Here is a 16,066-nt window from a genome sequence, read left to right on the forward strand (position 1 = left end):
GCTCTTAATGTAAAGTGTGACAGTTATATAGCTACCAATTAACTTGACTATTGTCCCCTAAAAATACTCTCTAGCTTAGCTCTCTTTTTGTGCAAATAGCACAACGTTAATTTAATGGAAAGGTCAAATTATACTACAAAGAACGGAGAGACATTCCGTTGTGTCTTTTCCCCCATTGCTGCTGAGCATTCAAGGCTTCTTCCATAGACATTTCATGAATAATGAGCAGCATCTCTAGCCATAGAAAGCACTGCCTTTCATTACTTGCAGTTTAAGACACATCATTCTACAGTCGCAAGGGAAGTGAAATATTACTGATCTGATTTTATACAAAAGGTTTTCAAGCTTTCAATACTACCCCCCTCACAACTGAGCACCTCTATTCACTTCGCCTGCACATGGAAATCTTCCAATTTAACAACTGGCTTCAATGTTTCTGAGTTGAAATAAATGAATTTAAACCCCAGATTGTTACTGTCTGTATGAGAAGGATCATCCCTCTTCAGCTCTTCCATGCACTGTGTGGTAGGAGTTAGCAAGCTGTCCTGGCTAAACTGTAACTTGCTTCAACTGTTGTTTGCCCATGCAAGTTCATCTCCCCTTCTTCTTCTACTAGCTACATTATTCGTCATCACTTTCCATACTAAATTCTCAGGTAGCACTGCTCTGTTGGCAAAGTTAACATTCCTTTGTGCTATTAGAGAGATACAGAGGATCAGAAACAGCCACGAATTAGTGCTCCAGCATCCACTGCGAGCTCTAAACAGAACCAATTATACATTTAAACAGTGACAACAATTTTACCATTTTACAAAGCACTTCCAGCAAGCAGAAGGCACTCAACTAGCCCCTCTGCTGGGGAGCAACCCATCCTTCAAACACAACGACTATTCTACTCCTCCCACTGCACACCTTACAGAATATCTGTGTTCACTACATACAAGCAGGCTCTAAGCCTTCCAGAAATCAAATGCTTTGAATATTCACTGGCAAGTGTCACCTTTTTACACACACTTCTCCCCTGCCCCAGGCACGCTGCTGCAGATCAATTCCCAAACCTAGGTGAGCAATGCAATTTGCTATAATGACAATTCAGCTGTAATCACAGCAGTGTAATGCACCGTGACTGTACCAGCAGCCTGACATTTGGCAAGTTTACTAAAGCCTTAATAACAATGCGTTATTACATTTGATATGCTTCCCTTAATTCATTACCAAAAGCAGGCTTCAGGAATAGAAATTGAACTTTCGAAACTGATTAGACTGTTTTGAATTGAGCAGCGTGGAGATGGTGTGGTTAGCTATTAGCAATCGTAACAGCCTCCTTTTTTATGGGACACAACATTCTCATGTAGTTAGGCTTAGGTTAAGAGTATTACCTCATATGTCAGGAAGTAAAGCTATTGCTCTTAGCCAAACAAGAAGGAAAACCCAATATTGAAAACAAGCAACCTGGTAATTCTGTAAGCACATGTCCTAATCTCTGGACCCATCTGCATCACCATTTTGGTGCTAAAACATAAAGCAAGAGCTCAGGATCAGAAATTCTTCATGCTTACTGTTTTTTATATGCTGTTAGCTAAGATACTTCACTTTGTAAGACACTTTCTACAAGCACACAAGAGAGGCAATGGCTGTCAGTCTCATAAGGCTAAAAAGAAAAACATTTCAATAAAACTATCAACAAGAATGCTTAAATATTCATAGAATCTTAGAATGGCCTGGGTTGGAAAGGACCTTAAAGAGTTCCAACCCCCTGCTGTGTGCAGGTCGCCAACCAGCAGCCCAGGCTGCCCAGAGCCACATCCAGCCTGGCCTTGGATGCCTGCAGGGATGGGGCATCCACAGCCTCCTTGGGCAACCAGTGTGTCAATAATTATTATTACCTGTAATAAAGCTGACTACTTCAGCGTTTAGATGTTTGGGTCTAAGCTTGCATTTTTCATCTTTGCTCTCATTGTACTCAAATGGAACATTTAAGGACCTCCTCTCCCCTCCCCCCCCCCCCCCCAAAAAAGAAAAAAACTTGGGTCACTGAGGAAGCTTAAAATGTGAATCTCATTGCTACAGCCTCTTCTGTACCCTCTCTGTTTCTTGCTCATTCCCTTCATCCTGCCCAAAACACCAGCCCTTACACAAACACTGTAATCCAGAGCTGACAGACTATCATGACACATTAAGCCTGGTAAAGTACTACAAGCAGAAGGATTAAGCAGTAAAAACTTAAATCAAATATGAATTAATCTCTGCAAACAAAAATGCATCTCCAAATTTCCCGTTCAGAGCTGCAGATGTGCAGTTTTTAATTGTTAGAGATACTCAGGCATTGACTAACACAGACTTTAAGACCACCTCCAGCAAGACATAGGGAAGGGTCACATTCCAGCAACCAGTGACCAACCCCACTGCAGCAAGAGATATTTAAATCTGAACATCTCATGCAATGCTTTGGCACTGCTGGAAGAACAGGCTGAGCAACATCCATCCTTGTGAGTTACCTACCTCAGATAGCAACTGCAGGAGAAAGTATTGGTGTTTGGTGGCTTAATAACTGATAGAAATATTACACTTTGCTATTCCATTGAAATTCCACCTTGTCTTGGGAAGGAGGTTTCAAGATATTCCTGGAGTTTTTTCAAGACCTAACGTAAATCTATCATAAGAAAGCTTTCGTTGTTGTTGTTTGCTCTTCAATAAGAAAAGATTGGGGCCCGCCATTTCACAGAGGTAGGCTTGAGACTTGGGTCACCCAAACAACCCTATGTGGGTTATGCAATTTGGAAGTCATTAGGAACGCCGCCACACACAGCCTGGTCTGACCAGTTTCCCCGTTCCAGGGATATCAGTGAGCCACCACCACAATGTTTTCCTGCTCTTCCCGGAGCAACAAGGAATTACAACTAACCTTGACATCAGAGAGGGACAAGGCTCTTTGCATCCTAAGTTCTGCCTTGCATTACATCTCTTCAGTCTTCTGGGAAGTGAAATATTAGATCGGATACCCTGACAGATCTTTAACTGCAGCAATAACAAATAACATCAGTGTAATTTATCTTGAAAGAAATTGCTCCATTTTCTTCTCCGGTTTCCAGCTTAAAACCTTCCTTTGCTGATGTTGCTATCAATCTTATCTAGTGATCTATTTACCTAAAGCACAGAATTACAGTATAGGTTTTTATGACAAGCACAGAACAGGCTTTGGCAGTAATAATTTTGTGAGCCTGGATTGTTTTTAGGGCTCTGTCAAAAAGGCCACCTCTCTTCCATGTGAAAAGTCAACAAGCCACTTCAAAAGCTTAAGAAATGAATTTGTCATAGCAATTAAGGCAAAAAAAGCTATATAAACATTGATAAAAGGCAACCAATCACCGTGCACTGTCACATGAGGGAATAAGAAAAAGACCTTTAACACATTGCTCTGAATGCTTAGAAAGATCAAAAATACTGTCTGGAAAGTGATGTTCTTTGACTTGCCACGAATCAGTGCTGTCTGCAATGCAATGCAATGCATGCCTGACCTTTGAGAAAGAGAGAAAAAAAAAAAATCTCAGACTGTATGAAGTAACCTTCCAATTATTTGCACTGGACGTTCAAAAGGTTCATAGAATGGCTTGTGTTGGAAGGGACCTCAAGGATCATCAATTTTCAACCCCCTGCCACAGGCAGGGCCACCAACCTCCCTCCAACACTCTCCGATACTCTAACGAGTATGGAAATGGGCTCATTTCATCCCACAGGGCTGCAATGGAAGGGGTTTCTGTCACTGCACAGAGCCAGCTTTTATTGGCAGACAGGTGCCACTTCCACGGTGTGATCACAGAACAGCAGCTTCCAATGCAACAGTCAGAACACCGAAATATCCATTCTAAGGCTTCAGCCACCAAATTTACTTAATAAAGACACAAAAAGCATCAGTGGACATACACAGCTTCTCTAAACACATTTGTTGGCATCGAGCAGCTATAAAAAGGATCCTAAACATGCAATTACCACATATAATATCCTCTGCCCATATCATTTTGTGTAACCATCCCAGCACGCTCATTACAAAAATGTTTTTAGCTGTTAAGGACTTCTTTTTTTGAAATCATATCAGTTTACAAAGTGACATTTGCCAGCAGATATTAGCATACCCAAGCCCCCTGAATGCCCAGGGCCTTTATTATCTCCTTGCTGTTTACAAATTTTACTGCCATCCACCACTGCAAATTATCAGCTCTGCCTCTCGCTGAAGAAAATGCAAACTCAGAAGGCAGAGATGAGTACAAATGCATTAATCAAATACAACATATTTCTTAGCAGTCTCAGACACCTGGAATTAGATGCATCTGGTATCTACAATCTTCTCAAGGTATTCAGGATACTACAGAGACTGCTAAGGGAGGGAAGGATTGGGGGTAAATACAAAACAAAATGTAGGTCATAAAGTACTTTTAAATCGGGCCGTAGGGACACGGTTTTGGTTTTGTATATTTGAGGAAAGAAAATAAAAGCTTAAATTGGTTTCTGCAGAGCACGCTGACAAATAACGAGACTGGGAGGGAGAACAGCCTGAAGTTCTGGGCCCTCCCTGACTTTTGGGCATGGCGCAAAGCACAGGACTGGTCAGATTCAGTGCCAGGCAAGTGCTTTGTTTTCCAAATGCAGTAACCATGGCTTCTTAGGAGGGGAAAAGAAAGACTTTCAAACCTTTTTGGTGCTTTCAGCATGCCTTTAACGTGCTAATGTGGTCAAAACGCGAAGTAGCAGAGTTCAGAATTGGCTACAGAGCACCCCTAGAGGATCATAGGATGGCTTGGGTTGGAAGGGACCTCAAGCATCACCAAGCTCCAACCCCCCTGCTGCAGGCAGGGCTGCCAAACCCTGTGTCTAATACCAGACCAGGCTGCCCAGGGCCCCATCCAACCTGGCTTTGGACACCTCCAGGGATGGGGCATCCACAACTTCAAGCCTTTTACCCACCCTTTAAATCCCAGCACTGTCCACTCCTGTTTTTTAACCTTCATCCTCACACCCTCAGAACGGTTCCCCCCCTCCCACTGTCCGCACCACAGCAAGGCAGGGAACACTGATTGAAACAGAAGCAACCATTCTCCTCCCTGCCAGCGGGGACTTAGAAAGTTTTTGTTTCTTTGTTTCCTACGCAAAGACGAGCAGAAAGCCGGCTCTACCTGTGCGAGCTGTCCCAAAGAGCGCAGGGTGAGCTGCTTTGGGTCGGTGCACAGCAGCTCGCCCAGCTCCTGGTAGGGCTTCCCTCGGGGGGTGAAGAGCCCCTGCGTGCGCTGCCGTTCCCTCCGGTGCCACTTCTCCCAGCACACTTGTTCTGACGGCGGCCCGCTGCTCCTGTACAGCGCCCGGCTCCTGGCCAGCACCTTCCCTTCTCTCTCAGCCAAAGCAGGCAGAGGCTGAACGCGCACGAAGTCTCTGGGGTTCAGCGCTTTGCAGGCTGTTGGTACCTTGGTTCCTCCGTCCTTGGGTGGCTCTGGCAGCGCAGCAGCCCTGAGCTCAGTGTTAGCTGCCGCAGGTGCCTCAGCTCTGCTGATTTTGGACACGCCCGGTGCCGGCATTGCTCCAGCACAGGAGCAGTTTGTGCTCCTTATACTATTGCAAACTTTACTTTCCCAGCCATGACGACAAACCTCTGCTGCAACCTCCTTGCAAACCTCCTTTACAACTTCCAACACCCAGCAGCAGCCGCTGACAAACCCCAGCCCTCCTTCCACAACAACAAAACCCTTCTCTGCCTGGGAACCCAACACCCACCCCGTCTCCCAGGGAACGGCAGTACACAGAACCGAGCACCTCCCTCCTCAGAGCACAAACCCCTTCAGCCCCATGGCTGCAACATCACGGCCCGCCCTGCCCTCCCGACCCCTCCTGAGGGCCGCCCCCTCCCCTCACTGGCAGAGCTGCCCACGGGGGGTGGGCTTTCCATCCCTGGAGGTGTTTTGGAGCCGTGGGGATGTGGCACTGTAGGTATATGGAGTAGGCTGGGGTTGGGTTCAGAACCCAAGCATCACAACCCCCTCGGACCCCACATGCCACTTTTATGCTCGTTTTTAGTCTCAAAAGCACTGAGCAGCAGTGGGAGTGAGTGGTCTCCAGGGGCGTGTTGGTGATGCACAACCATGAGAAGTGCATTAGATCCATTAAGCACCATTACCAGTGTCTGGAGCTTATCACTGTAACTTAATGAAACTCATTCATTCCTTCTGTACTGGAGCAGCATCCCTTCCTGTTGGCTACCAGCAATACCCTGGCCATGCCCTGTACGCCCTTTGCTTCTGGGGCCTTTGGCGTTGAGCCCAGTGAGAAGCATGGGGAGATCCTCCCAAAATTCTCTTTGCAGAGCAGGAGCCCCAAGATGCCCCCTTTGGATTGGGGTGTTTGAGGCAGGAAGAGAAGCACCTCAGAGCCAACACAGCATTCATCCCATTGCTAATGAGGTACGGGAGTCATTTAGCTGTGGCTACACATGTTGAAGCGATGGGATGGGAAGTAATAAGATCCTGGATCCACAGTGCATGGTGCAAATGGAACAGAAGGAAACAAAGTAGGTGACATCCAGCTTCTTGCCTGCTGCCCCCACCCCCAGTACAAGAACTGTGCTGACCCCACTATGAATGGGAATGACCCAAAGCCCAGCATGGGGCTTTGCACGTCCTTTTGCTCAGTGCCTCACTCTACCTTCACCACGGAGATGCTTTAACTTGATTCACTCCACTGTTTTAGTTGTAATTTATTGTTTTCGCGAGCTCTTCTGCAGGCTGAGATTTGCTCTGCGGGGATGCGGCAGAGAGAAATCTCCAAAACAAGGAAGTAGAAACAGAGGTTGGAGGGGGGGTGTCACAGGACAACCACAGAGGAGCTACAGGGGGTCATAGGGGCAGAGCTGCCTGATGCCAGCCTGGAAATGGGGCAGGAGGTAGCTGAGCAATTGGGGGGCACAGACACCTTTGGCTATGGGAAGAAGAAGGGCCTCTGAGGGTGCCTGATGCGTTCGGACCACCCTGGAGCTGCTTCTGTGTTGTTTACCCTGCCCCGCACGCTGCCAGCAAAATGAATCCATTCAGCTCCTCATTTCCATTTTTGGAATATAAACCCTCAGGGAAGAAGCTGAGGGCTTCTACCTCCAAGTGGGGCCACATCCCTGGGACTCAGGAGGCTTCTGGTGCTCCCTGCTCCCCATGCAGAGGCTCCGTGCTGCAGCGGGTATGAAGCCATAAAGCCTAATATGTTACGGCACCATAAAACGCAGGGTAATTGCTGTGAGACCATAAAAATGGAATGTAATTGGCAGAGCGGCCATTGCAGTGTTACACAGCTCTGATGGTTTGGCAGTGTTATCTCACCCAGGGCTGCGGCAGACAAACAGCCCTGAGCATCAGCCTCAATGCTGAAATGCCACCGCGCTTCCAAAGCTGCTGTATCACCCGCTGAACCACACGTAGCAGTATTTACTGCTAAAAAGTCCCTCTCTTCAACACTCAGGTAGTGCTTAAAAAAGCACTGAGCTTCGCTTCTTTCATTGCTTGGCAAAGGGGCCCGACGCACCGCCTGCCTACCAGATCTTCCTTGCTGATTGCTGATGGCATTAGGAAGTGATTCCAGGCACACTTCTCAATATTCTTTGTTAGATATTATTAAGGAATTCATCAGGAAGCAGAACCAAACAAAGCAGAGGGAATAAAGAAATAAAACCTCTTTCCCCCAGTTGCAGATGAGCAGGAGAGAAAGCTGAGGGCACAGCCCACATAGGCAGTCACCAGCCACCAACGTTTGGGGATATTTGTTGAGTTTTCTCTTTATCTGTGCCCTCTCTTTCAGCCATGCACAAAACCCACCCAGCAGCTCCAAAGAGCAGAACCAAGGCCCCCTGTGCCCCCAGGGCTGGAGCCCCACCCAGGCACCAGGGTGCAGCACAACCCCCCCTGCAGTGTGAGCAAGACTGCTGTGTTGGGGGGAATGCAATGCCGGGGCCAGGATTTATAGCACATGCTGTGGCTGTTGTTGGTAACTGAACCCTGAGCGAGCCCAAGCGCAACATGTGAGCTGTATTTTTAACTCCAAGGTTCCACTGACATGGAAAACTGGGTGTCTGCTCCTTTTGGCATCACCACTTTGCTGTGCCCGGGCATTGGGTTGCAGGGTTGGGCTGCAGCCAGGAGCTGGTGGGGGGAGATGTGAGTGGGGATGGTGTGAGGACAAACACAGCTTCCCTGGCTCAGAGGGCTGCTTTGTGTCCCCAGCCAGGAAAAGGGCACAGAGCCCATACGGAGGGCAAAGAGTGTCTAGAGCATCCCCAGCCCCCCTTACTGTCACCTCCCAGCCAAGACCAGCAGAGGCTAAGAACATCAACTCATCTTTATTCCTCAAGTCTGATAAGTAAAATCACAAGTTCTTTTTGGAAAAAGGAAACAAAAACAAAAACAAAACATGCAGACAGTTTACACTTCTCAGCAGGTCTGGTGGGGGTTTGTCTGTCTGGGACAGGGCTGTGCCATTGGCCCCACTGCCGGCTGCGTGTCTGCGGGCTGCCAAGGGGCCGGCGTGGAGATGGAGTTCAAAACAAAACCAAAAACAGAGAAGAAGAAGACGCAGGACCACGGGATTCCACTTCAACTTAAGAAGAGAAAAGGGCACTTTTTCACTATTGTTACAAACATCCCATCTGCTCACCTTGCAGCATAAAAAGAACCGTAATGAAGACACCCGTTCTGCTGGGTCTGATGGATGCAAAGCCTCTACCAGAGTGTCAGACCACTGTGGGGCAGCTGCTCCCAGGGGGCGGGAGAGGCCGTGCCCCGGGGCCACCCCGCTGGGGCCCGGGGAGCAGGGCTGGGGGGGAATAGGGTCGGGGGAATGGAGAAGGGGCACAGGGGCCCTCAGGCACAGGTGGCCTCTGGGTTCTCCAATGGGATGTCGCTGCTGCAGCTGCCCTCGCCGTACTGCTGGTAGGGGGGGATCTGGGGAGCCTCGATGATCAGCAGCCCCTCCGGCGACAAGGAGGCGAAGACAGTGATGGGGTCCACCTCATAGGGCAGCCTGGAGGGGGACAGAGAGACGTGTGGGGTTAGGAGATGGTGCAGCCATGCGGCTCGCAGCCTTCTGAGATTGCCCTGCAAGACCCCCGGCCGGGCTCAATGCCCCCACTCGTGTTACTACTGCAGCCCCTGGGAATGCACAGGGATATTAAAGAGGCCTCTGGGCTGCCTGGCGCTCTGTTTAATCTCCGTGGCAGATGTGTTTGATGGGACGTCGCTGCCGCCCGCGCTCGCCTGGCTGCTGCGTCGCACCCATGCCTTGCCCATAAAAGGAGCCCGGCTGCTGGCTCCCACCCGCTGCGCACGCGGCTCTGCTGGGAGGTTTTGGTAAAGCGAAGCTGCAGAGCCGCTGCTGCACCGCTGTGCTTTGCCCTCGGAGTTGGGCTCGCCTTCCCTCCCTGCTGTTGTTGTTGCTGGGGTGAGTCAGCGCGATAGCGATCAGACTGACATCACTCGGATGTGGATGCGGGTGCACGTGTAGCTGCACACCGGGGACTGGTGTATTTTGGGGCTGGTGATGGGATCAGCTCCAAAATAGGAGCACGGTGCTTTGCACCCCTTTCTACTTTCATATCTGGGCCGGAGGAGCCCACAGGGCTGGTTTTGGGATGGGAAAAGCAGGGCTTATGGGGATGGGGCTGTGCTCGTGGGAGGACGCCCCGGGGCAGGGTGATACCTACTGAATTTTCTTGGTGAAGTTCTTGGAGACGATGCCTCCTTCCACCTGCTGCTCCTCGTGTTTGCCTGGGGGGGGAACAAAGGCGTGTCACCGCCGCCCTGGGCTCAGGGCTCAACCCAACAAGCGAAACAAACAAACCCCAGGAGCTCTTCCAAACCAGATGTTTTCCCTTCCCTCCGTGAGTGTCTCCCACGTGAGGAGGGATACACCACATCCAACAAGGAACAGCGCTGAGTGCCTGGCCTGTGAGGCTGCGCTGGTTGGAGGAGGAGGAGGAGGAGGAAGAGCTGCTTTCCCCGCCAGACACCTTTACTTCCCATGGAGCCTGAGCCCTGCTTGCTGCCAGGAGCCAGGGCTTAAGAAGGAGCCATCAGACATGATCAAATCTTTGGAACCTTTCCCCATGCTCTGCTGTGCTGTTGGGCTGTGTGTGAGTCTCACCAAGATGGGGCTTAAGCTCTGAGGCCTCCCATATCCCTCCAACCCACAGTATCCCCCCAAATCAGCCCCTGGAAGAAGTGCTGTGGCCTGGCACGGCGCTGGCAGCCCCAGGAGTTGCTCTGGCCAGGGTGCAGCGCTGGAGCTCTGGGAGGTGCTTTGGGCTGCCTCACTCTCGGCCCCTTTAAAGGGAATCTCCCTCAGCTCCGTCCTCGCCAGCTATAATTAACCCAGCCAGGCTGGGGCCCCTCTCGGCAGCTCACAGCCGAGTGCCAGCTGGAACACAAATCCCAGAGATTCACCCCAAAGCAAGCATCAGCACTGAGCACGCCACCCGAGCCCCATCCCACTCCCTGCGCCCCAGCCCTCACCTGACACCTCGACGTATCCATCCTTGGTTTTGACCGTCAGCTCCTCAGGCTTGAAGCTGTGCACGTTGACGCACACCTTCCAGGGCTCACGGGAGGTGGGCACGGGGCTGCGGCTCTCCGGGTACCCCCCAAAGCGGGCGCTGTAGCCGGGGGCCATGGCGGAGGCGCGGGCACGCAGGGGACCCGGCCAGGTGGGGGTGAGCCGGGGCCGAGCCCAGTCGGGCCAGTCTGCCGTCAGGTCCCCAGGGAAGGGCGAGAGGCCGAAATCATCGTCCAGGAGGCGCGAGGTCAAACCGGGCTCTCGGAATGGGTCGCGGAGGCTCCGCCGGCCGGGGTAATGGCAGGAGAAGGGCAGCTGGCTGTCGGCCATGGCTCTGTGCTCCTCGTGGAGCCTCAAATGCTGCAGAATACCCCGGGGAGCCTGGCCCAGGGCAGGCGCATCCACGCACGGGGGTTTGGGTGGGAGCCCGGCACCGGGCAGAGCGCGATGGGTGGAAGAGGTTCAGCAGGGCTGAAGCATCCGGAGCTTGGAAAGCAAGTGTGGGGAGGACGGTGTGGGCTGCAAGAAAACGCTTCCTGGTTGGCTTCAGTCCCAGGGATCGGGCGGAGGAAAATAAAACTTCTTGTCCAGAGAGGGAGAAAAAAAAAAAAAAAAAAAAATCAAACCAAATATCCCGAGATTAAAAGCTTATCTCTCCCCTCTCGCTCCCACAATCACTGCGCGTGTCCCCACCGCTCCTGGGCGAGAGCCGCAATAAATGCCTGAGCTCGGAGCCGAGAAACTTCTGCAACCTTCCACCGCCGGGCGAGCGCTATTTATACGCTGCGGGGGGGGAGGCTGTGTTTTGCAATTCCTGCCCTGTCAGCCGAGTATTTTGGAGAGGATGAAACAGCCGTGGAGAATCTGGGCTGTGCAGCTGACCTCTCGCGCCGGCCTGAGGATCCCGGCTGGCTCAGGGTTCTCGGCACCTGCCTAAAAATAACCGGGGAGCTCAGGGTGGGCTGCCTGCACCCCTGTGTCATCCATCAAAAATACCCCAGGTGGGGCCGGGCCCCGCACTGTACACCCGCTGCACCCGGAGATGCGTCACCAGCAAAAAGTGGCTGGGATTGTGGGCTGATGCCCGGGGCTGGGCCCGGAGCAATGCCCCAGAATCATTGGTGTGGGAGTGGGACCCTACGTGGCCCCGTCCTCGCCCTCCTCCTCCTCCTCCTCATCGCGTGCCTGGCTGCGCCGCAGCAGGGCGAGGCGTAATCACAGCCGCGCGGGGCTAATTACAAGGCTGCAGGGGATGGGGTGCGGCGGGGTACCTGGCGCTGGTGGCACTGGGGTGCCTGGTGGCAGCAGGGTTCCTGCACAGGGTCCCGGCACGCCGATGAGTGTCAGCAATGATGCGCCGGATGCTGCACTGCTTCCTCGCTCCCTCCTGTCTTTACTTTGCTTTCTTCAGCATCTGCAATCTCTCTAATGGACTTGCTGGAACAAATTGCAGCAGGAACGCTGTAACGCGCTGTGGGCCACGCTGCGATGCGGCTGCTGGTCGCTCAGAGGGTATTAATCATGGAGCAGCGACGTGGCACTGCTGGACAGGGAGCTGCCTTTGCCTGCATGGGGAGCATCTCTTATTCCTCATCTCCTTCACTGGTGTGTGTGGGGAGACACAGCCAGGCATCGCGGGGTCTCCCTGGGGACTGGGGTATGACTGGAGATGTGGGGAGCAGCTGGGAAGCAGCAGTCAGCAAAGGCTGAAGTGTCTTCCTCTATCTTCTGCCCTGCCTGATTGAGCGCTCCCATCACCCGAAGTGACACCAGCTATTCCAGGGGTGACACCAGCACACGGTTTGGGACAGCCCCGTGGCTGCTTCCATCCCGGCCACATTTCACCCCGAGATCTCCAGTCCCATGTTTCCCAAGTAGCTCCAGGCCATCCTCCCTCCCAGGCCAGGAATCCATCTTGTCGCCTTGCTTATCCCCATTAGTCACACGTCCCTCTCCAGGGATCCCAATTTAGCTCCTGTTGTCACTCCAAATCTCCCAGTCACCTCCCACAGTTGCCAGCACCGCCACGTCAGCTCTGGGGAGCGCAAAGCCCTCCTGTCTGCCAAGCGACCTGGGGACACTGCCCCATGTCTGTGCTGTGCCCAGAACCTTCCCAGGTGCACATCTCAGCTGCCAGCAGGACTTGGTGGCTGGTACTATCAGGGGACACAGAGCATCCCCATCGCCCCCAAATTGGTGTGAGATCTACACTACTGGCTTGCGCTGTCTGTGAGCTGAGGATGACCCAAATCGCACGGCAAAGGGCAGCGAAAGCCTGACCCAGCTGGCAGGAATCTGAGCTCACAACAGTTCAGCTTCAGCCTGTGCCCCAAGGACCTCATCCCCAGCAGCTGAGAGCGCAAGCACATGCCCTGCTGCACCCAGCAGCTGAAACAACCCAAAATATCCCACTGCACCAAGCCCCATCCAAAAGGAACACGAGAAACCAGGCTGCGATGTGAACCAGATATCATCTGAACTTTTATTGGAACCCTTTTCTAAACAGGCTAATGACTCGAATACCCCAGGAAGACTAAAGAATACAGTATGCATTTCCATGGAGAGCAAAGGTAGTTTTACAGTGAAGTCGAATGAACAGATGTGCCGGTATGATTTGGTAAGGAATTGACCAGCAGAGAAAACAGGGACACGGTTTCCCTGGCAGCTTTTCTCCTGTCTGGGCTTTTGTTCTAAATCTCTCCATTCCCTGGATGGGGCTCAAGGTGCTGTTCTCTACAACAGTCCAAAATTTAGGCTGCTTTATCGCGGAGCTGTTGCTACAGCAGTGGATGTTGCAGTGCTTCAGAGATCATCCTGGTCACACACAGACTTCCAGGTAGCTGCAAAAGTCACAGGATTTGTTCATCCTCTATCACACAGATAACACAACCCTGCTGGACATTAAAGACTTCAGACTGGCACCTAAAATTGTCCCTTTCTCAAATATCCCATGGAGCCAACGGTGAGACTCGAACAGCTTTCCTAAGTAATGCTCAATAAATAGGAGAAATAAATATTAAATAAGAGGCCAAGTCCTCTCAGCCTTTTCGATCTATGTACAATGCATAGCAAAATAACATCGATTGGCCATTGCAGATAGGTTTGGTACAACTTCAGTCGCCCAAAACAACAGAAACATTGAGAAAAGTTACGGTCAACATAAAGCAGAGCACAGCTGAGCGCCACAACCCACGGCCAAATGGAATGACACAACAGTGCACTGAAATATCCTTCCTCTGTGCTTTGCAGCAACACTTCAGGGGCTGGGCTGGGTTTGCTGCAGCCTGACCTGGTGTGTGGGGTGGGAAAGGAGGGAGCCTGGGGGTTGAGTGAGTGGGAAGCATCCCAGGGGGGGACACTGCATCATGTGCTCTGCTGTGGAAAGGCAACCAGGGCACTTGGGATGGAAAGAACACAACGGGCAGGAAGGACGAAGAAGGAAAACCCTCTGAGATGGCACTTCTGAGAGGCGGCCAATACACTGCCTCAAAGCTCTTGGTGTGCAGCCCCAGTGCCAATGAGCAGCGATTTGTGTTCACCCAAAGGGCTGACCTGCCCCAGGGCAGAAGCTGCTCCATGCAAACAACAGCAACCTGAGACGCTGGTTATGGAGTAAAAATCCCATAAAAGCAACGAGTGAGTGAGTGAGCATACAACAAAAGAAGCACTGGCAAAAGGCACAGAGACAGAAAAGCTCACAGGCTTCTTGCAAAGTGACAGAAAACCCACTGACAGGACAGGCGATGATCCGCGTTGTACCAAAAACCTTAAATAAGTTAAAAAATAAAGAGAGAAATACCACTGAGGAAACATATGCACACACACACGCACACACAGACGCAGTTAGTGCTGTCACCGGGCTGGATTTGCAGGCACCTCCCGTGCTCTCACGGCCCAACCTCAGATTTTCCATGGGTGGATCACAATGCAAAACAACGCGGGGAAGTCCTTCCTCCTGCCAGTGCAGGGCCAGCACTGGGAACCTCCATGCGATGGGGAGGACCAAACAAGCACAGAGAGCCCCGATAACTCCTTGCTCCTTCCTTTGCCCTCCAGAATAAATAAATAAATACTGCCGATGGCGACCGCTCGCGTCCGTCCCGACCGTAGCCATTAGAAACAGAACGCGACTGATAATAAATAAGTGCGTCAATAAATAATTAATAAATAAATAAAGAGGTTTTGCTCCGATGCCGGAGAGCCTTCAGCTGCCACCGGCCGTGCAGGTGGATGGGTACCAGAGCCACGTGGCACCTCTTTGTCCCATAGCCAGCGTGTGCTGCTGCCTCCAGCACTGTGTTTGTTCTCCATCCCACCAGGAACTCGGCTCAATGTACTTGGACTGTTTGCACTGCTTGCACAAAGCTCTTTGCTTTCCCAGCTGTTGCCCATCCGGCTCGCTGCTGCAGGTGCATGCCGGCGTTTGGGGGCATGGAGGGGCATGAAGAGACCCACAGATTTGGGATTTGGCCTCTGGTCGCTGAGATCAGACCTTTCATGGAGTGCTACAGGGTGACAATGCCAAACTGGGAGGGACTCCCTAAGGAAGAAGCATGGGGTTCTCAGCCCTTTACAAGAAGGGTGCTCCCCACCAGAGAAGCCAGGGGCTGCTGTGGGGCCGGGATGGGGGGAAGGCAGCAGCACCCGCTGCAAGAACACCTCGTCTGTAATTCTCAACCACAGCCTGAGGGGTTTGCAGTGAGAAGGAGATGGGAAAAAGGGCCCCTGTTATCAAATTTCCCCTTGCATCAGCTACACAGAAGTATAAACCTTCCTGCTGTGTTTTCCAACTGATAACACGTTCATATGCTCGATAAGGCAATCATCCAGGTTGTGTTTGACCTTACCTCGCTCACAGCTTTACTTGCTGCCAGTGGGAGCCGTGGGTAACTCTCTGGCTGTGGGTTTGCCTTTCCTTCCACCCCTCTCCCCCTCCGGCAGATGCTGGCTGCCCTTAGCCCTTTCCTGTGACACTTCAATGACACACCTCCTTGACTCATTAAGCCCAAACTCGTTAATGATCACGCAGGATGGAAGGGGAGGGGATGGAAAAAGGGAGGGAGGGAAGTCTTAGACCTAAATTAGCGTCTCTAAGCACCCAGGTGTTGTAAGAGAAAGAAAATCCTCAGCACCGGCTCAGCCCGTGCTAGGAGAAGCCTTTGTTGCTCTGCAAAACACAGTAATTGCACAGGCAGCTGGGCTGGCAAGCCTGGCAGGGAGACAAAACCGCAGGGCCGCCCAGGCAGGCAGGGCCCTCCCAGATCCTGGGAAAAAAACAGGCGATTTTGGGGGAGGGGTGTTGGGGGTCTCTGAGATGCGAGCCGTGCAGCCCCAGCTCACTCTGCAGCACTGACTCCCCTCTGCTGTGTCTCCTCTCAGCGATCACACTGATGGAGGGGAACAGAGCAGCCCTGTGAAAGGTGGATGTGTAACACCCTGTTAGGAAAGGGCAGGGGAAAGAGAGGGGGAATAGCTTTTTTCCCCCCCAGAAATT

General features: G+C 51.9%; 2 protein-coding genes across 2 annotated transcripts in view; both read right to left on the reverse strand.

Annotated features, from left to right (window-relative positions):
• Positions 1-5,567, reverse strand: part of CCDC60 (coiled-coil domain containing 60) — a gene marked incomplete at both ends in the record, with an annotated part of 41,754 nt that extends 36,187 nt beyond the window's left edge. Inside the window, one exon of the mRNA XM_079543694.1 lies at positions 5,172-5,567. Coding sequence (XP_079399820.1) covers positions 5,172-5,567 — 396 coding nt within the window. The remainder of the gene's footprint in view (positions 1-5,171) is intronic.
• Positions 5,568-8,885: 3,318 nt separating this feature from the next.
• Positions 8,886-10,902, reverse strand: HSPB8 (heat shock protein family B (small) member 8; the record flags this gene model as incomplete). Its single annotated transcript, XM_079543787.1, has 3 exons — positions 8,886-9,045; positions 9,725-9,788; positions 10,533-10,902. The coding sequence occupies 3 exons, from the start codon at positions 10,900-10,902 to the stop codon at positions 8,886-8,888; spliced, it is 594 nt and encodes a 197-aa protein (XP_079399913.1).
• Between the last annotated feature and the right edge of the window lie 5,164 nt (positions 10,903-16,066).

This window comes from Tetrao urogallus, assembly GCF_951394365.1.
Source record: "Tetrao urogallus genome assembly, chromosome: 17".
In the NCBI taxonomy this organism is placed as follows: Eukaryota; Metazoa; Chordata; class Aves; order Galliformes; family Phasianidae; genus Tetrao; species Tetrao urogallus.